At 39.0% G+C, this 26,862-nt stretch overlaps 1 protein-coding gene across 1 annotated transcript; it reads left to right on the top strand.

Moving 5' to 3' along the window:
- grm3 (glutamate receptor, metabotropic 3) lies at nt 1–22,439 on the top strand (the record flags this gene model as incomplete). The annotated part of the gene is made up of 11 exons (XM_079250269.1): nt 1–180; nt 874–1,017; nt 5,673–5,942; nt 6,380–6,980; nt 15,954–16,196; nt 16,291–16,480; nt 17,170–17,479; nt 17,585–17,778; nt 17,930–18,062; nt 21,374–21,555; nt 22,373–22,439. The coding sequence occupies exons 1-11, from the start codon at nt 16–18 to the stop codon at nt 22,437–22,439; spliced, it is 2,499 nt and encodes an 832-aa protein (XP_079106395.1). The 5' UTR covers nt 1–15.
- Nucleotides 22,440–26,862: the final 4,423 nt, after the last annotated feature.

Below are 26,862 nucleotides of genomic sequence, written 5' to 3'. Positions count from 1 at the left end.
GAGAAAGGAGCTGGAATGGAGGAGTGTGGCCGAGTAAACGAAGATCGAGGCATCCAGAGGCTTGAGGCCATGCTGTTTGCCATAGATAAAATCAACAAGGACAACACATTGCTCCCGGGGGTTTCCCTCGGGGTCCACATCCTTGACACCTGCTCCAGAGATACATATGCATTGGAGCAGGTGGGTGAGCATCTTCACTGTTAATAAATGTGCCATGTTTTTTATTTTGAGATGATTCTGGGCACTACCAAAATACAGTTTTGGGTCAAATAAGTGATTTCTTCTTCTTTTTTTTTATCTTCATTTTTTTTTTTTATCTAAAGGTTATTAATTTCTTATTAATTTCTTTGCTTTGATAATTGATGTAGGACATAGTATTAGATTAACATAGCAGGGAATGTGATTACAATACAGCTGAGTTATAACAAGGTAAAACATTAATAAAAATTTAAAAAAAGAAGGGTAATGCAGCTGATGATTTTATACAATATGCTTCTTGACTGATTGCATAAAGCTCTGGACTCCTGACATTTGGTTTCTCTAAATGAGTTTCTGATTCACTATTTGTTTGTCCACATAAAAGAAACATGTAATAATCTGTTTTGGTCTCAGAGGAGTTCATTTGCAACTTGGACCCTGTACTGAAAGCGTTCATAGCCCCTAGACAGCGATGGACGTTTATAGTCCCTTCAAAAAGACGCTTTGCATTTTGAAAAAGTATAAATCTCAGTCTGCTTTTTCATGTGGCACATTTTTTTTACAAAGAACATAATTCAATGGCTGGTAAAGAATTGATAGAAAATGTAGACCATATAGCACCCAGTATGCTGCACTTCCTGTGTTATAAAATATCAATGTGCGTGTGTCTCCCAGGCTTTAGAGTTTGTAAGAGCCTCCCTCACTAAGGTGGATGACACAGAGTTCATCTGTCCAGATGGATCTTACGCTCTACAGGATGATAGCCCGCTTGCTATTGCTGGAGTCATTGGAGGGTCCTTCAGCAGTGTTTCTATACAGGTAATGACTGTATATGATGGCCATATATGATGCACAGAAATACATACCCAAAATGTTGACCATTATCATCTGTCTTGGTAGCTCCTTATACAACTTTCACTTAACCGTGCTCAAGCTCCATGAGCAGTGGCATGTTCCAGTTCCTGCATTTCCTCGTTTAAATGACCACACGTCATGTGTGAGTTCATATTTGTTAGTATCAAGTCGAGTTAGTGTGTTCTTGTGTGTTTCTCCAGCTCTACTAGCTTTTGTCACAGAGCCGATTGATTTGCATAGTTTAACATAAAACCTCCTTCCTCCTTACTTCTCTGTGACGGCACAAAAGCCTCCTATCAGTCTTTAAATCCCTAATCTCAGCAACTGCCTCTGTGTCTTCTCCACCACCCTTCTTCCCTTTTTCTGTTTAATGTTTTTTTTAACTTATAAATCTTTGCTTTCTTCCATCTCATCTACTCACCTTTGCCTTTTCTCTCTATCTTTATATGCATCCAGAGGCATTCCCTCTGGCTATTTGGGGAGAGCTCAGTATACGTTGACCTCAGCTCCCCCTCCTCCTTCTCCTTCCTTGTGCAGCCATTGTTAACACATCTGCTCTGCTACTTGTCCTTCATCCCACCTGAGTTTTCCCTTGTTTTCTCATTGTTCATTTTGTAGCCATTGTTGTCCTCCCCCCTACTTCCCACCCCTTCCCTTAACCTGTCTTTTTCTGAGGGCAGAGTTGTTTATGAGATCTTAACTTCGCTCTGCTTTCTGATCTCCTGCCAGAGAAGCTAATCCAGCTACTCCTTCATGCATCTCTACTTGGCCAGTCTGTCTGTTGCTTCTAAATGAAGTAACAGGGAATTATTTTATGTTTAACCATGCACTCTGATGCCTTGGAGGCATTTGCTTAGTAAGCATCGTTCCTCCATCTCACTCGTTTGTGTGTAGGTATCCTTTCATTTATGCTTATGTGTGTCTGAGTGTGCGTGTGAGTGAGCATGGTCCAGGTATTAGTCATGTTGTGGGCACCTTAATCTGTTTCCACGGTCACATCAAGGGGATGTGACACACTTATGGCAAATATAAGTAAGTCTCCATAATAATAATCCATCAGTCTTTTTAAGCAAGATAATATGTTTTAAAGTTAGGAAAATGTTGTGTTTAAGCTAGGGTCTGCATGCATGTGGATGCATGTGACCAGAAAACACATAGTACCTCTTCTCTGTACCATGATCGTTTATTTCGCTTTCAGTTTTTTCACAATCTGACCATTCATCCAGTAAATATCTCCCTATCCTCAACCCCCAGGGGAAGGGAGAAGCGTAGAGTAAACTCTTTTTACTTTAGTGTTCCTGCAGAGCCTCTTACTTACTGTTGGCAGGTGTGGCAGCAGGTCATGGAGCAATGCTGTTCTATTTTTCAGAGTGACCTTCAGTGACATTTAAGTTAACATCAATCTTAAAACCATAAAATCTTTCTGAAGACCTAAAGGCAGACATGAGTGAGATTGTATGTGTGTGTTTACCTGTATATTTTCTAAGATTCTGAATTATTTGTCTATAGTGAGATACTGACATGTTGTCAAAACAGCTCATCAACTGAGGTATGAATGAAATGTAGGAAAACTCAGAGCGATGGATTATGGAGGGATTAAACTAAAGCAATAACAGAATGTTTGTGTAGTTTTTTTAGTGTGCAAGTTTGAGTGTGTATGTTGACAAGTCTTGGAGAGGATAAGCATGTCTTGGAGTTATATTTTCATTGTTTGTACAACATCTGTGACTAAAATTGTTTAAAAAAAAAAAAGCGAACCAAATTAAACAGCAATCAAAAGGACAGAAGAATGTTACATAAACATTACAAAACACTAAATGACTTAGATCACAGTTTTTTTATTATTATTATTATTATTATTATTATTATTATTATTATTATTATTATGTCCATATACATTTCATGAGTTTCCTCATTTGTATTGGTGCCTTACGGAACATCTATAGGCAAGAATCGTCTTTTTACTTTTTTACATGTTTTAGGGATCTCTGTACACATACCATCTTGTTAAAGAGCAGAAAAATATCTTACAAAACAACATGAACTGCAACTTTAAATAGCTGAGGCTGAGCAGCTGTACACAAGTTTAACCATTTAAGCCTAAGGCTGTTTGTTGAAGCTTCCACCCAAAAAACATCCACAAATTCAGTCAGTAAAATCTGCACCACTGCAATGACAAACCCAACAACCTTGGGCACTGGATAAGGAACATTTTCAATTCTGACATAGACTCTTAAACAGAGTCTTCCTGTCCTTATCACTAGACCAGAGAGAAATTTTTCAAAACTTGTGAAAATGTATGTTTTAGTTCTGTCTAATCGAAGCTTTTAATGAATGGTTATGAAAATAATACTCATGTTACTGAATTTGATCTCATTACTTCCAGCTGTTAGTTGTCAAATTTGTAACATCAGAAGCTGACAACAATAAATTCAAAACAAGTCAGAGTCATAAAGATGCCACAATAAATACTGGTTAAAATACTGAGTAATAATGGTTTGACATCATTTAATATTGAATTAAAAAACCAAAGTCTTTTGATTGGAGCATTCTTCTGTAAATGTTGTTCTCACGTTTCTGTAGGATCATAAGTTAATCTTTTTATGCATGAATTACAAAAATGTTGCCACGACTTTTCCCCATGCAATACATTACTGCTACAGACATGTACAGTGATGATTTTATAAAGTCATATGTTGTTTGTATAATATTCTATAGAAGCCCAGCGAATAATTTTTGGTCCTGTTTATCACTGAGTCAAACTTTGTAATTAGAATGGGATTATGATGGTACATTTATCCAGTGTATACAAACATATTTGCAAAATGTCTGCGTTGTAAATCCCATTTACAACAGTGTAGAATTATTTTAAAATACATAATGTTTTGTTTTAGTTGCTGTGGTAGAATGAGCCATGTTGGTGCAAATCCTTTACCTCATAGTCTGCTTTGTCGCACCACCTTGCTTTTTTCTTGTTTTTTTCAACAAGCTATTCCATGGTTCAGATGGGGGATGCCCCTGTCCAATTTCCTGAATATAACTGGGTTTTAAATTAAGGCTCCTTTTGATTGATCATGTAAGGTTACTAATTACACCTCAACTCTGATCTCTGTTGTTTTTACACCAGCTCTGGTAGCAGAATTCAATTTAAGTTAATTAGCTATTATCATATCACTACAGGCTACACTTTACAAGCTGTGTGTCAGCACTGGATATTTATGAGCCATTGATATTATACGCATAGCTTATTTTTTTCTTTATTATTATCCATGTACATAAGAGATGCAACCTTCCATAGGCTATCGCTGCATCAGTGAGAGACCCATCAAAAGATAATGGGAGAGAGTAATGCAGTGGCATGTTTAAGGAAAGCAGGTGGCATTTTGCCAGAAAATGCTACATTCACAGTTACAGCACACAATGCCGCATTCATTGTTCATATGGGGGAAAAACAAGGAAATCCCTGCTGCACTGTGTACAAGTGCAAAGAGAAGAGTTTAGCTTTTGTTGTGAACAGCATTAACAATAGTTGTTTTAATAAATGCATTGCATAGTAACTGATGTTTCAAGCATGTACACAGCAAAGATTTCAATAGCTTTTAGAGTGTCGCAGTTTGTAAACGGTGCTAAAAGAAAATTCAAGTATCACATCAATACTTGGTATCAGCAAATAATTCATCTTTACGTACTAATGATTTAACTATTTTTTGACACCTGTAATTTGGTTCTTGTGAAGATAAAAAAAAGGCTGAAATTCCAGATGGACTTAATTGTCCATCTGGAATTTAATTAATTGGAGATGACAACATTAGATTTAGGATTTTATGCAACTTTGGGAATTTATTTCCATGTGTTTGGGACTGAGACTAAACATTCAGTATTTGACACAAGGTACATTATTCTTCCTTTAAAGATTAAATGGTTCTACTATAAATTCATTCATATTTTAATCACACAGAAATATTTGAATCTGCTTAAAAGTGCGTTTTGGTGACACTTCCTCAAAGTGTCTTTCAATTTTCTTTGCTCTTTGTGTACTTGAACACCACCTTCGAGTGGCTTGTTAGATTAATTGAACATTAACTGGCTCTATTGCTGCCACCTCACCAAACATCTGCGCTGTAAATACTACAAGATGCTGCTTGACTCCATTCAGTCTGGAATTTAATGCACTGCACTGCCAGAACTGCTGATACCCTTTGCTTTCAAACAGATAATCGACATCACAGATGTAGAAAAACAAATTATACAGCCATTCAGAAAAAGTAATCTCAAGTTAATGAAATGTATTCCCATAAAAATAAAGACATTCAGTTTATTTCACTCTGCTCTCTCAGGTTACATTGTTCACACAGTTCACAACAATTGGTCTAAATTGTACTTAAAATTTAGCATATTTGATATGAAAGAAACAAATCAATGTTTTAAGGTTTGCTCAAAAGGCTGTACCATTTAATACAATAAAATATAAAAAAAAAAGCAAAAAGGAAACACCTCCTCCTTAAAAATATATTAAGCTTCTGATTAATAAATTCTAAATTTCTTTGTTTAATAAATACGTAGGGCAAGTTTAGAATGATTTCACCTCACTTATGTCTGCTTTACTGTCTCATTCCCAGGTTGCCAATCTTCTCAGACTCTTTCAGATCCCTCAGATAAGCTATGCTTCAACAAGTGCCAAGCTTAGCGATAAGACACGCTACGATTACTTTGCCCGCACTGTACCCCCTGACTTCTACCAGGCTAAGGCCATGGCTGAGATTCTTCGGTTCTTCAACTGGACATATGTGTCCACTGTGGCATCTGAGGGTGACTATGGTGAAACTGGTATCGAGGCATTTGAACAAGAGGCACGCATGAGGAACATCTGCATTGCTACTTCGGAAAAGGTAAGAACTTTGGCAAAATTCAGGAGCACCTCCATTTACTTTCCGAGATGTCCCATCTCCATAAAGAAAAATAGTTGAATCTCGAGTGTCATCCTGATTAATTGTCTAAATCTGCAACAGTTACAATGAAAAAGATAGCAAAATTGCGAGCTTCGAAAAGTTTGTCTTTGAGGCTTATCTTGTCTTAGAGCAAAATGAGGTTTAATATTACAGTAGTGTTATCAGTTTATGAGGCAGAAAATAAAAGCTTATCTCCAAGAACTCATTCTGTGTCCTTTCACGGTCACATTTTTCATCTCATTTGCTACAAAGGTGCATGTTGGTGTGAAACCGATTACACATTTTGCTTGTTTCCTCCATGAAAAGAAAATGATAGAGATATAAGTATTTCAAATCTGAGTGTTTCAACTGAGCCCACATGTCCTCTTTTTGCTCAGGTGGGGCGTTCCAATGCTAAGAAGTCCTATGAAGCTGTGATCCGCCAGCTCCTCCAGAAGCCAAATGCCCGCGTGGCTGTCCTTTTCCTACGTAGTGATGATGCCAGAGAGTTGCTGGCAGCTGCTGCCAGGCTTAACACCTCCTTCATATGGGTGGCCAGTGATGGCTGGGGTGCACAGGAAAGCATTGTCAAGGGAAATGAGGTCACTGCTGAAGGAGCTATTACACTTGAACTGGCAGCCAACCCCATACCTGAATTCAACAACTACTTCTTAAGTCTAAACCCTGTCAAAAACCATCGGAATCCGTGGTACAAGGACTTTTGGGAGCAGCGGTTCCAGTGCTCCTTAGGAGCAGGTGGCTTGGGATTGGGAGAAACACCTCTCCCACCATGTGACACAAACTTGTCAATGGACAAAAGTCCCTTTGAGCCAGAGTCCAAGATCATGTTTGTGGTGAATGCGGTGTACGCCATGGCCTATGCTCTCCATAATATGCAACGGAGCCTGTGCTTCAACACCACCAAGCTGTGTGACAGCATGAAGGCCTTGGACGGGCGCAGACTCTACAGGGATTACATCCTTAATGTCAGTTTCACAGGTAAGAGAGCAAGTGCATGGGGGAGCATGTGTAGAGTCCAAGATAAGGCACTGAAAGTGGATGAAGAGTAAAAAGAAGTGAATGTTGGACAGGAAGAGGGACAGATAAAAAGAACTGGATAGGAATGTGAATATTGTGCCTACTTAACAGTCTTCTAATGAACACATGACTGTTGTCCTTCTCCTAAGTCACAAAACACAAAAAGTACTGAAACAAATCCACTTAATTGCAATGTATTGTAAGAGCCAGCTTGCCATTGACAACTATTACCCATGTGTAATTGATGCAACACTATAAAGTTGCTTTGAGGAATGAGAGGTGCAGTTAATCCGTCAGCCATATTCTTCTCTCTTGCACTAATGAAATTGTGTGTGTTATAATAGCTCCTATAGTAGGCTGCCTGTCTGTCTGTCAGTCTCTGAAGAGTTGGGAGAGAGGAGACGGAGGATTGACTTGACTGACAGGTTGCGTACAAAGGAAGCGTTATAAATAAACTGCTGTGTCTCAGGGACTGACACAGGTTTAGAGGTGCTTATTCCTCCACCAACCGTGACCAAGAGCAGACATCAAAACAGCCAAACAACATTAACACAGCAGCTTTGCCATGGGACGCTGGGGAGAGGGAACAGGAGGGATGGGGGACACAAGTATGGCATCATTCGTGGAGAGAGCGAGGGGGGGAGGGGGCTTAGGGAAAAGACTGACAGGCAGATTAAAATGAAAGGAAAGAGTCTCGGGTAAGGTGAAAGGGAGTAAGACAGAGAAAGTGATAGGGAGTGAAGGAAAAAAGGAGGGGGGGGTGAAGAAAGAGTGAGCGCTGAGGCAATTCCAGCGTGGGACAGCATGCGTCAGCAGAGGAAGAGAAATCTCTTTGAAATTTCACATTTTCGTTTCAGCAACGAATCAAAGGATTTGGCTTGTCTGTGTGTTCTGTTTGCGATAGATAGATAGATAGATAGATAGATAGATAGATAGATAGATAGATAGATAGATAGATAGATAGATAGATAGATAGATAGATAGATAGATAGATCGTGATCAGATTCTTATTTTAAAAAAGTATGAATACTTTATTGTAAATTAAAGTCCTGCAAAATTTTTACTGAATAATTTCTTCCACTCATGTATTTCTGATGTTTATGTTTCACCTTTACTAAGTTAAATCTGTGCAATGTTTATCACAAAAGGGGTGTAAAGAAGTTAACTCCTGTTTTTAAAGGAGCTAAACTGCCACATTTGATGGTTGCAATCATTTTGATTGAGTGTGGGTTTGGCATATGCTCAGTGCTCTTCGACCTTTCCCCTCAGGCTGAATCCCTGGTTGCAGACAGGGAGGCAAAAGAAGTGTGAGTGGAAGTGTGTTATCAGAAAAAAAGCACTTAAAGCATTCAAGCATTCAGTGTTCCCACCACAATAGCTATAGTTTTTTTGTGATGTACTGTATCACATGAACATTATTTAAAAAGCTTATGGTCATTTCGACAAGTGATTACTTCTGATTAACAGTTGATTTCAGATCATTCTGAATATATGCCACTAAAATTTTTTACTGCTCACAGTGCAAATTAGGATGGTTCTTTACTCTTTTAATCTATGATTTTCAATTTTCACAGAGTACACAGAACTAGATATCACTCAAGTGAAGAAAAAATAAATATTTAAATCACAAGTGTGACAATGGATACAAAAGTAACCAAAAATTGCTACTGCCAGAAGTTACTGCCTTGTTTTAAGCCAAACACAACATAATTGACTCTATGTGGAAAAAAAACAGCAATTTGTGCCTAATCAACAGCAGTGTCCCTGTTTCTTGATTACCTAAGGAAAGTGGTTGAACAACATTTAGTTAACAGCTACGGTAAAAATACCAATTTATTTACATAGTTAAAGGCTGATTATAAGTAATCCAACCACCACAGCGCACAGCCTCATTACCCACAATGCTACTTTCTTCAAGGGGAAAGGCTCAGCTAGTAAATGTGTGAATTTGCTATTAGATTTTAGATAACTATGATCACCCGGTAGAGTTACGTAATCCCATTACAAATTGTATAATGTATCAACTATTTAAGGGATAATGCATAACATTTGGCCACTAGGGGCGCTAAACCTGTAACTTTACATAGACCACACAAGACACTGTTGCAAAATTAAAATCTCAACTATGAATTATTGTAGCGACTATAATTCATAATAGAGACTATGAATTATAGTTTTGAGCATCAAATGAAGCATTAACTTCATAAATCATGTCAACATGTAAACGTCAGCATTAGCTCTTAGCTATTGGGACATTACAGTTGTACTGCTTCCTACTGAACAGCACAAAAAAAACATAAAACTAAGCCAGGCCACGTTCTACTGTAATTTCTGGACTATGGTGATAATTTGGCAAAAGTATGAATTTTTACTGTTTTTACTGGCTACCAAGTCATTTGCTCTTCATGCACACACTCTCATGATGGAAAACACATTAGGAAATAAACATGCGGTGATCAATGAAGCCGTTGAAGGAGATAGAGCTGCTGCTCCTTTGGAGAAGGTGTGGCTTATATTTAGGTGCGCTCTGCGGGGGATCATAGATCACAGTAATCATTTTGTTACTTCTTTGATACTGAAATGAATTATAGGAAATGCATTTGTTGCATGTAAACCAGCCCAGCTTGCGTGAAATGTTTAGGAAGTCACATTAGCTATGGTCTGTAGCCAATTAGCTTCAACTAGCTGCATTTAGCTTGTACTGAACAGCAAAATGAAGACACAGACATGTACTGCTAAGTTCTGAAGCTCAGCAGGCACTTAATGCCATGCTGAGGGGGCAGTGCTGTGATCTGGGGTTGCTGCAGTCGGTCAGGTCTAGGTTCAGCTATGTTATGTGTTCAAAGAATGAGGTCAGCTGACTACTGGAATACAATGAATGAGCAGTTTGTTCCATCCATGGGTTTTTTTTCCTACCTGATGATACAGCCATATTCCAAGGTGACAATACTTGGCTCCATGTGGCTCAGATTATGAAAGAGTGATTCAGGACGCATGAGACATCATTTTCACACATGGATTGGCCACCACAGTCAAGACCTGAGCCCCAACTGAGAATCTTTGGAATATGCTGAAAAGGGCTTTTTGCAGCAGTCAGACTCTGCCGTCGTCAATGAAAGATCTTGAACAAAAAATTAAACCAGCACTGGATTGAAATAAAGCTTGTGACATTGCAGAAGCTTATCAAAAAAATACCATGGTGAATATATTAAAAATAAATGTCTGAATATGGAAACTGCTATGTAATAGTTACAAGTGACACTTACGAAATAGTATTAACATCTTTAATATATAGTACACAGTGAAGTGCAAGAACCTGAGTAAATGTATTTAGTTACAGTCCATCACCAGAGTGGTTGCAGCTGATACCACATTTTTTTTAGGATCCATACAGAGATGGATAGAACAGATATACATATTTGCACACAAAAAGTTGAGAATTGGACTGAGCTGCCTTCTTATGTATGGCTTATTATCTTTCTCGCTTACATTTCCATCTAGCACTAGCCCTTCCTTCTTTTCACTGCCAATATCCATGAATTGCATGTCCTCATTCTGAGAGTCCTAGGAGCCGGATGACAATACAGCCATACTGAGTACTATTAGCAGAATTTCTTTTCACTTGTTGGTAAGCCCTGAATGACTCATTCTTGCTGCTGTACATATATATCTCTAGCTACAGTATGTGAGGAGGAAGCTGAGGTGAGTTGGGGTTGAACGTTGGGTATAGATACTGCAGCATCACCATCCGCAGTGCTCTCAGTCTGAACTGGAAAACCAACACTCTTCAGCATGCCGTCTCTCCCCCGTTCTCCTCTTTTACACACATGTGTGCTTATTTCACAGTTTGTCTAGAACATCAAAGTTTAACTTCTTTTCATGCCTCCAGATACACAGATACACTTGCCACTCTCATTAGCTTTAAATTTACCATTCAGCCGACTCTGTCTTTAGCTGTGATTAGGCTGTTTTGTTGTGTTTTATTGGCAGCATGCGTGATGCACTGAGGCAGTTTGTTGTGTGGTTTAGATCATTTTTCATATGCAGCTCTCTTCATCTAGTCTCATCTCGCTAGTTGCTATGGTAATGAAGCAGACACTGTTGCCAATTGTTGAGGTGATCTGGTAGATCATGGGAACTGCTTCATACCAACTAGTAACAGACACAGGGGCATATTTGTGCATCTTGATGAGCCCAAGCCACATACTTCAAACACTAAACACAGACATACATACACAAGAGAGACACAGACAAAAATGTGCAAAACAGTTAGCTTTTTTTTTTCTTTTTTTTACAAAGAGGCAGTTTGAAATGCTTGCTTTTCTACCAGCATGAAATTGCAGACACCCCCAACCCACACACTTCTCAGAGCCATCATTCAACTCCTACCCACCCACCTCCCCAATCTGCAGCAAACAGATCAGTATATACACACATGCATGCAGTCTTCTGTTCAAATAGTGGTGATAGATGTGATATTCCCCCTTCTCTGCGCTTGTGTGTGTGTGTGTGTGTGTGTGTGTGTGTGTGTGTGTGTGTGTGTGTGTGTGTGTGTGTGTGTGCGTGCACGGGTATGTTTGTGTGTTATGTCTGTGTTAGCAGAGGCGGTGTGCCTTCAGGGCCATATTGAGCACAGAGCTTACTGCAACGTTCAGATGCTAGAAAACAACCTTCACTCATTCTCTGCCTTGTTTTCATTTCCCTCTCTTCCTCTGTCTTCCCATTGCTGTCTCCTTGTTTTTCTGTCACTCTTTCTCATTTTTCTCATCCCTCATTCTTCTTTTTCTCCTCTCTTTCTCCTTCCTCTTTCTCACCCAGAAAGTGTGCTACTCCCTCTACATTCAAAAGCAGCACATCCCACTCAGACTTCACAAGGTTGCTCTCCTACCTCCGTTGCCTCTCAGCACTGGTCTGTTCCTCCACTCCTTTACTTTTCTCACCCTTCAATCCATCCTTCACCTATTCTCTATTGATTTCTACCTCAAAAGGCTCCCCTTCATCTACCAGTATCTGTACTGGCATGACATTAGTTCCTTGAATTCCCTATGCGCTATCTCCTCTCTTTTCCACTTGTATTCTTTTGCCTCTCCTCCCTTGTCACTTCCCTCCTTTCTTCACCGTTATCTTGTCTCTAAGCTCATCCTCCATCCCAGCACTTCGTTTTCAGCCTGCCATGTCTTTCTTTTGTCCCCTCTATCTCACCACCTTTCTTTCAGTCAAGCTTCAGCTCTCTGCTGCTTCTCTCCTATACACTCGCTCCCTTATTCCAGACTTCCTTTTCTTCAGTCTGTCTGTCCTCTAGTATTCCCCTGTGCCTTTTCACTGTTTGACCCAGGCAGCAGCTTAGTCCCATAGGACTCAATCTGCAGGGAGAACAAATATAGCTAATGTGATCACGCTTTTGTTTGCATTTGTGACATATGAGTGCATCCCTGTGTATCTGTCTGCTGATGCCAAGGGATGTGTCAGTGGGTGTATTTCAGCACACTCTTAAACAACTGAGTCAACCTCTGTTTATGAACCATTTTACATCTCCCCTTCATTTTGAATTACTTATATCTACTTATTCTTCCAAAACACCTTTGCCTGCTCTGTGTCTTCCTACCTGTAATACCCACAATCCCCCTTGGGCCTCGCTTTAGCCCGACTCGGCTGAAGACTTAATTAATTTCTCAGCTTCTGAATGAAAAGTCTGTTTTCACCATGCTTCTTATTAAAGTAGAATAATAAGGTGTTTGTCAAGTTTGTGGAAAAGCTGAACTGTCTCCCGAAACTTTGGTTCGGCTGCAGATGTCTCACCTGCATTATTTTATTTGTTTTACATTTGGCTTTGTTTACCAGAGCTTCTTTGGGCCAAAGGGTTTCGTATTTTATCATAAATGGCCTTCACAGAAGACATTGTCTACTTCTGGATGCTAACGATGCTTCAAAAGGCATAGCAAGTTACCAGAAGCAGTGAGTAGTGCTGAGATCAAAGTCTGCTGTGGGTCTCAGCTGGACAAGACAGGGCTAGGAGAAAGTAATGCATGGTTGAGATGACACAGAATCATCTGTTTTTGGTCGTGTTACTGTATGTGCTAAGACACCCGAAAACGTCTGCAAGCTGCTCCTAGGACACAGTTAGCCAATCCGCTTTTCAAGGGATTTGATTCAGTCCATGCTTTATCAAAGTCACATAAATATGCCACAGGAAGGTACATGAGAACCCGCCCCCTAAAGAATATGCATTCTATATTTACTAATGTCTGTCACACTTATTACATAATCACTTGATCACAGTTATTTTTAGTTGACTGCTATCATTTTGTATTGTTGTTAAACTAATTTCTCAAAAACCGTTGAAGTTGCACAGTCTTATTGATTGCATTGGTAGTGGATGAGAAAGGTTCGTTCCTTCCTTCCACCCTTCTTTCCTTCCTTCCTTACTGCCTTTATTTCTTCCTTTCTTCATTCATTCATTTTCAATACTTTATTCAGTCCAAGGTTACGTGGGGGGGCTAGAGCTCCCAGTCCATTGCAGGGCCAACACAGAGACAAACGACCACTCACATTCTCATTCACTCCTCGGAAGGATTTTATGGAGTGACCACTTAGCCTAAACATGCACGTCTTTGACATGCCAGTGAGAAGAAGCAGGACAACCTGAAGAGAACCTGCACATATATTGGGAGAACATGCAGATTCTGCAGAAAAAAGCTGTGTACATTTCTATCTCAGTGAACTTCAGAATATTTCTTGTCCACCATGAGATTCACAGTGTTATATTTCCTCTTGTCATGGATTCTGGGTATTAACAAATAGTGTGCAATTAAAGAAGAGGCATTCTGTGAAATCCAAACATCCCCAAAAACATCCATGGAAGCATGACTGTGTAAAAAAAAAAAAAAAAAAAAAAAAAGTTATTTTTCCACTGGATTGCACCCCATATTTCGAAGTTATTGCAAGACAGTGATTTAGGATCATGGTGTCAGCCATCAGTCAGACTTGGACCACTTGTCTCTACTTTCTGCAGTCAGAGGAATCTTGGAGACTTTCACAATCACTAACTTGCACTCTCAGACACTTTCTCTATTAAGCCATTCTGTCATGTCAGCAAGGTTGCTTATGTATAAGGAAGACTTACCAGCGCGTTGCAGTTTATTTGCACTTCCAACTGATCTATTGAGGGAAGTCAAGGACAAAACAGTGCTGTTCGATTGGTGTGTAGTCTAACAGACTACCGTTATCGCTTTAGTCTGTAATGATTGTAATTACTCCATTCAGCTAATTAGACCTCAGCACATATCTAAGGTCCTGGTAAAGCACATTTATGGTAATTACTTCGTGGCAAACTTTTTTTTTTTTTGTGAGTCTGCATGGCTGTCAAAGAGGGAGATTGTCTGTCTTGCTTATTGCTCTGTGTTATTAACAGACTTTTTATCTGGCTACTCGCAGCATAATGGGTTCATATCTCTTCTTTGTCTAGAGATATTATCAGCACATTTTATTGAAATTATTTTCATTTAGCTGTCACCAAAACATTTAGCCTCGGAATCCAAAGAAGGCTTGACACTTAGAATTTCCTGTGACACACAGGGAGAGAAGGAAGATAGAGGGTTGTGCTGTCTCTGTGATTTATGGATTTCATAAACCCTAACCCCCTCTGCTACCATCTGACACGCCATTCTTCCCTGAACGCACTGAGCTTTCACAACAATAGGACAGCTTTAGCCCATGCTGCACGCGTGCGCATATACACGTTCACTCACACGCACGCGAACTAACAGCAGGGTCAGAGCTTCAGTTCTGTCAGCACAGCCTCCCACAGCGCTCAGAGCAATACCTTAGCTATCATACTGTAAAGTAAAACCTAATTGAGCTCCCACACATTTGTGTGCACATCCTTACAGGCATGTACACTTTTCAGCCTCACAGCTTATTTGCAATCTGTGTTTTGATTCATTCTACTGATCTCAAGCTGGATGTGTGGAGAATGAATTTGGTCCACAAAGTCTTTTGTTAACTCAGGCGAACAGAGACACAAGGAAGGCAGCGCAGTACCATCAATGCTGCTGCACACTGAGGACCAGGAGTCTTGTTATATGCTGAGGAGTGATGCTTTATAAGCCTGGCATACCCTGCACTATCCCTAGTCACATCATCATTTGACAGGCAGCAGTGTATTATACACATCTCTGTGTGTCACCAGCACAGAGTCGATTGCTCTGTTGTAAGGACAGATGTGGCAGAGTAGGAGACACATACGCTTTGTCTGAGTTAAAAGGACCGAGTGTCAGCACTATCAGGTCCGATACCACCTGCAGCACATCAAGAAGTTACTTTTCACTCAGTTTATAGTCATTTTCTTCTTTTTGTTAAAATCATTTTAGCATTGCACCAGTCTCTTGTAGTCCTTCATCTTCAGGGTAGATGGTAATCCTTACCCTGTCATAACAACATGTATACAAACCAATTTGGCAGTTTCAGCTGTGTGCCTCCCTCACAGAGACCCAGAGGCTAATTCTATCAATGTGTGGGTATTTATCGTGTTGCCCAGGGACTCAATCCTATGCTTTCATGACTTTATGGTTTTTATAGGCAGTTTGTTCATGATGCATTTGGTAGTAAACTTTGTAAGATAGGAAATTAGGCAAGCAATTTTATCCCTATGTGACCTTAGTAAAGGATGGGAAGCCAGTGACACACATATCACTATGTATCCCAGGCATTTATAGCCTCTTTGCAAATACTTTTGAAACTAGCTTGGCCTCAGTAATGAAAACATTATTGTAATAGCCTTGACTTTAGCCTGAACTGACCATTACTTCTTGTATCTGTCACCACTGCTGATTTAAAGAAAACATCACTGAGGCATCAGTGGGATGATTGTGTTTTGCTTTGATCTCCTTTTCTACAGGCTTTTCTCTCATTTTATCTTTTCTCATTTCCCTACAGCCCCTCTCTCTCCTCCAGGCAGTGAGACAGTCGTGAAGTTTGACTCCCAGGGGGATGGTATGGGCAGATACAACATCTTCAGTTACCAGCATGCCGGCGAACGTTACGGTTACGTGCCAGTAGGGGAGTGGGCAGAGAGTCTGACTCTGAACAGTGATCTGATACACTGGCCCAGAGAGGTGGTGCCCACGTCGCAGTGTAGCGACCCCTGTGAACGCAACGAGATGAAGAAAATGCAGGCAGGTAGGACAATTGAATTTCAGTATGCCACAGCAACTTGCAAAGCTTTTAAAAAATGGGGAAAAAAACACATTCTGCACATATCCTTGTGTCCCAGGTGAGTACTGCTGCTGGATCTGTACAGCCTGCGAGGCTCATGAATACCTGGCAGATGAGTTCACGTGCTCACCGTGTGCTCCTGGTCAGTGGCCCACTGACGATCTGATGTCCTGTTATGATCTTCCTGAGGACTATATTATGTGGGAAGATGCTTGGGCCATTGGTCCTATCACCATCGCCTGTGTAGGGTGAGTATCGAATGATTTATCAACAGCAGGACTTATTGTTTCAAAACTTATGCAGATGAAAAAGGATAATTATAAATAAGAATAAATGTATTGTGAGGTAAGCAACTATTAGTACTAACTAAAAGTAACTATTGTTACTATTGTTAACATATATATATATATATATATATATGTATATATATATATATATATATATATATATATATATATATATATATATATATATATATATATATATATATATATATATACATATATATATATATATATATATATATAAAAAAGACATGGTTTTATTAAAACATAGACCATCTTTCTCTCTAAAACATGTCCACGAGTTATATGTTCATACAGACAGAAACAACCAATCATATCTAATCCTAGCAATATATTGGACTTACTAAAGGCTGAAGCAGTGACAGTAACGGAGGAAGTTTGTCACTGGAGTTAAAAAAAAAAAAATCTGCCCTTTTACAATTGTAGAAAATATCAGCAAGTCCAACATATCTACAAACAATGCTCCATTTGTAAGTTGCTAATAATCAGACAGCATACATAGATGATGACACATTTGACTTTATAACCAATGTAAAGTTTTCTGTTTATTTCTTGAAATCTAGCCTAATCATTTTTATTTAACAGAATAAACCTGATTTTGTGGGGTGGCATAACTTCCTTCTTGTTCACAGGTTTCTGTGTACTGGCCTGGTGTTTGGGGTGTTTATCAGACACAACAGCACACCGCTGGTCAAAGCCTCAGGCAGAGAGCTGTGTTACATCCTCCTCTTAGGAGTCTTCATGTCCTACACCATGACTTTCCTCTTTTTGGCCAAACCCTCTCCTGCTATCTGTGCCCTACGTCGCCTCGGCTTGGGAACGTCATTTGCTGTATGTTACTCTGCCCTCCTTACCAAAACCAATAGAATTGCAAGGATTTTCAACGGTGTCAAAGACGGAGCGGGTGCAGTGAGGCCACGCTTCATTAGCCCATCGTCTCAGGTGAGTGAGTGCAGCATTGTGTCTGTCTAGTAACAAGATGGATGGATGGACTGACAAACAGTACATCTTGATGACTTAATGTTCCTTTCATCCCTTCTTTTTCAGGTTTTCATCTGTCTGAGTCTGATCTCCGTCCAGTTAATAATGGTCTCAGTGTGGCTGCTGCTGGAGGTTCCTGGGACTCGACGCTTCACGTTGCCAGAGCGGAGAAAGACTGTCATTCTCAAATGTAATGTTCGGGACTCCAGCATGCTGCTGTCACTGGGATATGATGTGCTCCTGGTGATCTTGTGTACTGTGTAAGTTTTAGATCCAATTTGATCATTGCACTTTAAATTCATAAACAGAAAGATTAATTTTAAATATGTTTTCTTCTTTTTTTGTTGTAAAAAGTGCTTTTTTTCCCCCCAGAAGTGTCTGCCTGATCAGAAATATAATCTTTTCCTCTAGGTATGCCTTCAAGACCAGGAAGTGCCCTGAGAACTTCAATGAGGCCAAGTTTATTGGATTCACTATGTATACCACATGTATAATTTGGCTGGCCTTTCTTCCCATCTTCTACGTCACATCTAGTGACTACAGGGTACGTTCTTCACCATACTCTACACAAAGGGTCATACTGAACATGGTCATGTTTGAATATTTAATATGGAGCTATTACTAATTTTGTTCTGTAAAAAGACAAGAAACAGGCCACAGCATTGAAAATAGGGGTGGAGAATCAAATTGAAAAGAATAAAATATTGTTTTTGATTTTTTTTTCTTCACTGTGTTAAAAACTGATTTTTTTTTTTTTTTAAATCCCTTTTTTTAATTAAATAAAAGCGATCGATTATAAAATTTTGTAAGTTCTTTTGTTTATATTGATCTTTTTACTTGTCTTCTTGGGCTTCACAGCAGCAGGATGATGATCTGGCTACTGTGTTGTTTTTTTTCCTTTGAAATTAAGAAAAATGACAAACAAAAAAAGTTTTGTACATTTTTTTTTTTTTTTTTTGGTCTCTACAATAATCAGCAATATCGAAGAATTGCGAGAATCACAATCTAAATCAAATCAGCACCCAAAAACTCTAAATCAAATCGAATCAGGACAAAAGCATATCGTCACTGTCCCAATTAAAAATAATGCCCATTATGAACTGTAAATATGTAAGCATAGTTCCCAGAATGCCCGGTTCTCTTGATGCTCAGCGGGTTTTTTTTTTGTTTTGGTTTTTTTTGGTTTTTTTTTAGTTTTTGTCCTTCGTATATGATTGATAACGACAGGCAGGTACTGTGGTCACTTTCCAGTTCTACTGACTGTGGTCTAAATTCTGCAGTACTGGGACAAAAAATGCTCTGTTAAACTGCTGACACATGTCCATCTTTAACAGCAAAGGCGAGTGGATCTGAACCAGACTAACCTTAAGCTTACACATACACACCTTAAGCACACGTCCTCAAACAGTGTTTCAAAGGGCGCAACAGAGGAGTGCTGATGCCAGCACTGGCCATTTAATCCCTGCAAAAAAGAGAGAAAAGAATCCTGTAGAATCCTCTCTCTCTCTCTCTCTCTCTCTCTGTCTCTCTCTCCACCTCTCTCTAGAATAAGCATTTACTTTGCTTAGTAATCGTTAAGATTAGTCTGTACACATGCATAACATCACCACATGCACACCCACCCACACACGTAGGTATTTACATAAACAGAGGAGTTTAGGAAGGGTTGATTACTGATTAATGTGCTCAGCTGTGCTTTGATTTCCCATTCAGATTGCTGTAAATTTTACAGCAATCTGAACGGGACGTAGTGCATACACCTCTGCAGACCTGTGATCAGGAGACGGCACTTAGCTTTGATTTGTGCAATAAATCACAGAAAATAAAGTTAATGCTGCCAGTGAGAGATTGTCGTACTTATTTGGTTTCTGTTGATTGGGTTCTTATATTGATTGATATTGCCATTGTTATCCTTGGGATTCTTACAAGGTGATAAAACTGTATTCTGACTTCTCGTGGCTCATTGGCTGCATACTCACGTCGAGATAAGTTTCTCTAGCATATCATTGGCAGCATTTTAATAGTGTGTGTTTTATTCTCTTTTTTTATTTATTATTTAATTTCTTCACACCTGAGCTTTAGTTTCATATCCATTTTGAATTTCTTCTAGACATCTAAGGTTAAGAAGATATTACAGTTTTCTCAGTCACTGTCAGTGCAGAAATGACTGTAACATAACTGTAAGTTTAAAGTCCACAACAATTAAACCTTCCTGCTCATCGCAGTAGCATTTTTCATAACACTGATCAAATAGCAAATGCTTTTGAACATGTAGCATTTTCCTTATTAATATTCTCTGCAATTTAATTTTTATATCATTTGCTTCGGTCTTGTCAGTCAAAATGAACTATACTTATGGCACAATGGTCATTACATACAAAAGTTAAACTATTTAATAAAATGTCCTGCAGAGGGTGTATTTGCTGCTCAAGGAGATCATTTCCTCAGCACATCGCACGGGATGATATCAGATGTGATGTTGATAAAATGTATGTGGCAAGACGGGAACGTCTTGATGCACAGGAGTGATTTGTTTATTTATGTTATGCAATGTCACGTCACATCGCGTTATACAGTGTTTTTGTTTGGTTTTTTGCATAGTGCGATTTACTATAAGATGTATTTCAAGTCATGTGTTCAGTTACCCCACTAAAAACACAAACCTGTAATTCTACCGCAGTTGTGGCTGTAAATCTAGTATGTTGTGGTGTATAGGGCATTTTCAGGTCAGGTCTCCACGATCTGACTTTTTTGTATTCACAAACACTTACAGATCAGACCGCTGCAATGAAAACATGTCTAAGCCATTTGAGTTCCTTATTCGTTCTCAATAGTGACAGGACTTTTTATTTGTATGGTTCCAACAGTTTCATTGAAATAAATACTTACTTTTGAGTAATTAATCTATTTTTTATCAAGCGAGACACTTTTTATCAACTATATTCTGCAGTTTGTACTAATTGTTTTGAGAAAAGCACTAACTGCTGTGCAAATCTTAAATCTACTGTGAGAAAAGCACCAAAGCGACTGAGGAAAAACTATGTGTAAAACCTAAATATTATCTTTCAACTAGAAGTAGATTGTTTTTGGTTTGTTTTTTTGTTTTTTTTAAAAAAAAAAGGCCCTGTAGGGGGAACCATTGATCTCAGGAGGTTACATTTGTTTGTTTGTTTTGTTTTGATGGGCTCATGATGTCTTCTGTATGTCTTCTGTCATATAGATTTTTAACCTGCATTGCCTCTCAGTCCAAGGCAACAGAGCATTTCCAAATGCCAAAGAGGCTACACTGCATGTTGATATTCTATTACCTTCATTTTCTGGATCACAAAAATGCAGTGCTAAAAATAAAAATGCTAAAATCCAGTTCTGCTGCCAAAACCTAGCCGTAGCACACTGGCAAAGGCTTTACATTTTTATGTTTAAAGTCGTCTGCTTCTCAGGATCACAATCATTACCCTGCTACCACATTTACAATCATTTGTTCATTTTTTATTAATATACATTTTAAAGAGCCAAGTTATGTTTATTAATACATTGACACGGGGTGTATAAGCCTGAGATTTGTTGGACCATACAGAATTCCTCAGTTCAGATTTGACTTTTCCACAGGATCAAATTACTTCTCCTGTCCTGAGTATGTCATTATCAAACCAGTGCTTTCAGTCTGGGTTTTACAATAGTTAATCAATTTTTTTTCTTTTTTCTTCTTTTTCATCTAAAGTGGTGCTTTAAAAGTATCTATTGCTAAAGATTATAATCATCAAATTAGTTCTCAATTGCAGCTGAATTAGCATAGGTATATCCATCAAAGTCTGGCTGCTGATTAATTAATATCTTCTAATAAATTCTCTGCAGGTTCAGACCACTACCATGTGCATCTCAGTCAGCCTCAGTGGCTTTGTGGTCCTGGGCTGTATGTTTGCCCCCAAAGTCCATATCATCATGTTTCAGCCCCAGAAGAATGTGACCAGCCACAGGCTCAATCTCAACCGCTTCAGCGTCAGCGGGGCTGCCACCACATACGCATCGCACGGTAGGTTACACGCAGTCACCTTCTCCTGAACGAAAACCAAAACAACCCACTTTTTCCAGAATAATTAGGATACAAATAAACATAAAAAACAAAACACAAATCATAATTAATTACAAAACATTTCAGACCTATTTCTAATCAGAAATAGTAAAAAGATTCTTTTCCACTATGTGAACTGTACTCTGTGTACTTGTTTAATTTGTTGCCAAGCAGTCTCCATAAATAGTGGACTCTATGATCTATTTATATTGAATTCAGAGGAATAAATTTGTTTCATGAAGCAAAAACCCCAATAGAGACCCTGAAATGGTGAATTGCTAAAATCACATAACAGGCAGAAGTAAGAAAAAAAAACATTTGAAAAACAACAGCACTTTGTGGGTGTAAGTTGCTTTTTTTTCCTCTAGGTGTTTTTATTTTTGTACCAACTAATGAAGCCTTGTTGCTTAATTCAAGATAAGCAAGCATTTTATTTATTTGTTTAGTTGTTTTAAGTAAAATATTTTGAGTAAAATATTGTTATATGGAGTTTTTTTTTTTACACAGCATCCCAACCTTTTGGAATTGGGGTTGAACTTAAAAATTCATTTATTTGAATATTACAAATATGTCTTTTTTTTTCCTCTTTTTTATTTTTGTTCAGTTGCAAGACTGAGTTTTGATTTTTATTTCATACAATAATTTCCATGATTATTTTTTCGTTAGACCTTTATTAATAAGACAGGCATCTATGAACAATTATATTTAAAGAGAGAAACATCCTTTATATGAACTTATCCTTTCGACCATTGTGCTCCGTATCTTTTTCTAGCTTCTGTCAGCGCCCATTTTGTCCCGACCGTCTGCAACGGGAGAGAAATCGTTGACTCTACTACTTCCTCTCTGTGATCCTGTCTCCTCCACCTTCTACATCTGCCCTCCGACTGTTAGCCAAATGATGAATATTTTCCTCCCCAGCTTTGTTTCCGCACATTACACACACACACAAACACCTACACACACTCACACATGCATACACATACAAACAAACAAACACCTTCCTTGTGTACTAGAACTGTAATGTTTCACAAATGTAGAAAGTGTGTAACTATAATTAAATTATTTTCTAGGGATGTATATACATGGAATCGACATTGTTGTATGTAGAGAAACAAACAAAAAAAAAACATAAAAAGTTTTTAGGAGGAATTTTTGGAGCCTTTGTTTTTGATAGCTTTGTTATGACGCTGTGTAAATAGACATGCGCTTAATCATGGTAGGAGGGGCTGTGTCCCTCTGTCTGGATGCACATTTGTGGCTCTGCTTGCCTCACCTGCAATACCCACAGACTTTTTATTCTCATACTTTTTTGTAGGTCTCATTATGATAACTAATATGTATGCATTTCTAATGTGTATCTGTACATTTTGTATATTATACTACTGATGGTTCAAACAGCACAATGTTGAAGTCTTGCAACCCTAGAATGAATGTGATTAAAATCATAAACTGGATAGGCTAGAACAGCCAGAATGGAAAGGGGGGGAGGGGAGGGAAGCCGGGGGGGGTCCATCAAATTCACAGAATTCATCTGTTTAAATATTATTAGATGCACATTGCATCCTGGATCTGTATAACAACTTACTTTGGTTGTTTTGGCAGGAAAACAGGTTTTGCTTTTATTTTTTTTATAGAAATGTTTTTGTTTTGGTTTTTTTTAATTATTTCTAATTATGAAATCCCTTTATCTAAATGGCCATGGTTCCAGACATGTGTTCAGCAAAGCAACGCCAGGTCACGCCTACTCTTCAACCGAAAGAGTGCTGCGTTACTGATAACAACTAAAAGCTTGGCTGGAAAGACACAGTACAGCAAATGCATTTTTTTTTGCCTCAAAATTGTCGACAGAGACTATGCTGCAGTGTTTCCGTCAACAAGAGCAAATCGGTGTCTTTCCTGGTATTTCTGAACTTCATGACTCAAGTAAGGTGGAAAATGGTCTGCTTTGCTGAACACATGTTGAATTTTTCCAATTACAGGGCAGTGGTAGCTTATGTTTTTGTGCCCCTTAGATACTGTACGTGGTGATGTTTTGGATATGGCTATGTGCCTTATTGTATGTTTGATAGGTAGATGTAGTAACAGATCCGTTTTACATTACCTGCTTCGACTCTTTGTTTGGTGAGTTAAAAAGTGGCCTCAGTATAGAGTACATGCTTCAGGGCAGCAGCATGCCAGTCAGTTTTATTTAGAAACAAGCCTTCTACCATTGATTGTTACCTGAAGTATCAGAACAACCACTCTGAGGAATCCCTCGCTTATAATGACTTTCTCTACCGCCCTCCTTTTTTCAGTCTAACACTGAAAAACATGAACACATCGCCCAGATTTTTACTTTTTACACCTCACAAGCTCCAGTGAAAGAAGGAAGGCAAATAGAGAAGAAGCACAGATACGCCATTAAGACGGAGTCTGTGACTCGTCGACTTATTGAAGTGTGCAGTTTACATGCCTGTGTTAAATGTGTTGATGTTGGGAGGCACAGTGGAGCAGCTGGCTTTGGCAGTCCCAGAGAGGAAGCAGAGCACACAATGTCAGCTGCCGGCAGATCCCAGCAAACAAAAAGGATGTTAGAGGAGAACAGTCTTTCATAATATAAATACAATGTATCAATATATCCATATATATGAAAGTGAGACCAGAAATGTGGCAGAACCCCTGCAGGATGATATTCATGAGGTGATGGAATGCATAAGAACATATAATGAATTAAGCTGTCAGAAAAGTCAGTAGCCTAAATTAGTAAACTAATTTAGCTCATTTTATTTTAAAGACTTGACTCTCATGCAATTATTTGTTGACTGTGGGATGGTAGTAATTTATTAATGAACTGATCTTAAATGTTTACATATAATAAGCTGTCTAAAATAAAGTGTGACTGTTACAGTTGATGTTTTGAACAAGATATGCGATCAGAATGACTTTTTTGCAAGCAATCAAATTTCTTTCAAAATCGCTCTGGCTGAACTTCTGAACATCCATCTTTTGACTGGTCAGCATCTTTGCAAAGCCACCTTCCAACAACCCACTGTGATAATCACACTCAATGATAAATTGAAAGCATTCCAGATGATGCGTCAAGATGAGCCGACCTACATTGGGGCGTGTGCACTAGGTGCAGAGAGCAGCAAGAGAGAGCGATGTGCCAGAGCAGAGGGATACTGCTGCTGGATTATGTAAAGCACTCCCACAGCCCAGAAGTCGCACCGCTTCTACGGAAGCTCAAAGCATCTCAGAGATTCACTGTCTTTGTTAGAAGAAGGCTTAGCCATTCACACAGTGATCCTGCTCCCACAAGATACACCCTGCATGGCAGGTTGCTATGGACAACCACCACCACTACATCCGCTGCTGGAATGTCTATTTGTCTGCATGAAGAGACGGGGTGGAGAGAGGGGTGAGGAGTGACTGAGAAAAGAGGAACTGAAAGAGGAAAAAACGGGTTGCTGGTTCCAATTCAAACTGGCAGTGACTGATGAGGTTTGGCTCATCAATGCCGTGTACTCACAGCTTTTAATGGCCACACAAACAGAGCACTTAACCCTGATTCCCCGCTCATTTAGTACAGAATTTAGTCTCAAACAAGTCTCACACTCTTCTTGTGACCCTTTCTCTCACAATTCGCCTCACCCCTTCAACCTTTCCCTCACAACCTTTTATGCACCTCATCTCTTCTCTGTGTGTGAAACTTGCGACGGAGTCCCTCTCAGCCAAGACCACCTAAGCCAGAGCAATGACTGGTGGTTCACACTTGAACTGAAGCATTTGGATCTGGGTGCCCACTGCAGCACATGCCATCTAGGCTGCCTTGAGGAGGTTGGAAAAGCAATAAAAGGATGTCAGACAAAGGTTTTGGGGACTGAATGGGAAAATTAAATTGGAATTTAGTTATAAAGAAATTGCATCAGTTTAAAACTCATTACCTTTCTGAATTTATCATCTCATGTACCCAATAACTATCTGGAAACTTCTTTAATTGGCTTTACACATGAATATCCTTTTCAAGCAGCCTTCCACTATGGATATTTTTCTCTATTCAGGCTCTGCCAACTGCCATGTGCTCTACAAAGGCCTCTCTGCTGTAGCTCCTTCTATATAATAGAATGTGTCCTCGGCCTCTGGGCTTTGAAACAAGACAAGATTTCTTCAGGCAAAATGAAGCCGAGGTCAGTCAGAACTCTGAAACTGGCCAGTCACAAAGCAATAGTTGTGTGTTTATGAAATGTGCAATAATGAGGATGTGACAATATCATGATGAAGTAAAAGAATAAAATGAAGAAAACAGCTTTGGGTGTCTGCTCATCATTCGGTCTGTTTTGCTCTGTGAAAGTGGTGAAGTGGGTCTGGGTGCAGGGTTTAGAAATGCCAGCAAAGATCTGAATGCTGAAGACAAGTCTAGCAACACAGACATTCTGACACATACAGGGTCTATTCATAGTGCGTGCTGGAAAATGTTGAAAGATTCCTCCAGCACTGTGCCTCATCTGTTCCCTAAGTGTAATCCCTCCAATTAAAGCATCTGCTGGAGTACTCCCTGCTTTTGGACAATGCATGCCAGTGTCAAGGCTCAATATGTTGCTGGAAGAAAGCCTGAATATAATGAATCAATAAGAAAGCAAGACAAAATCTGGAGGAATAAAAGACACAGCAAGTTTTTCATTTTTTTACGTTGTACACCACTGTCACTGGTTGGTGAAAAGTAAGGAAATCAGTGTTAAAAAAGTTTAAAAATTGTTTACTAAATATTTTTTTCTTGTTTTCCTTCTCATGCCTTTTTATATACTTATGGTTAGGTTGCAGTTTCTGTAGTTTTTATAATCAGAACTGCATGAGTATTCCTCTGTACCCTGAAAATGACCTCCCTCCAGATGGCATAGATTGCTGCATCAACTGCTTCTATTCTCTCATACTGGTGATATTTGACACTGATAGATATAAAACAGATTCAGTTTCATATTAACCTGCTACTTTTTATCATTTGCAATCCAGATACACAAAAGCTCGTCAAGCTCTTGGAGACTGCAGAGATAAATGAAGTGAGAAGTTGGCGTTTAACTCCCATCTTTTACTGCCCTCTGCTGGACACTTTGGGTGTTAGCTATGGGAGGTGAAGCAGATCATAGTTGCGAAGTCTTAAATAAAATGGATACATATTTAACCCATAAGAACCCAGTATGACATATATGATACATACAGTTTCTAAGAAATTCTGCGTCACTTAATAGTAAAAATTTGCTCAAAATCATGAGGAGCACAATCTGATTTTTGTTGT

This window comes from Telmatherina bonti (assembly GCF_933228915.1).
Source record: "Telmatherina bonti genome assembly, chromosome: 2".
Lineage (NCBI taxonomy): Eukaryota > Metazoa > Chordata > Actinopteri > Atheriniformes > Telmatherinidae > Telmatherina > Telmatherina bonti.
Note: the sequence above shows the minus strand (reverse complement) of the source record. Positions and strands in the feature narration are given on the sequence as shown.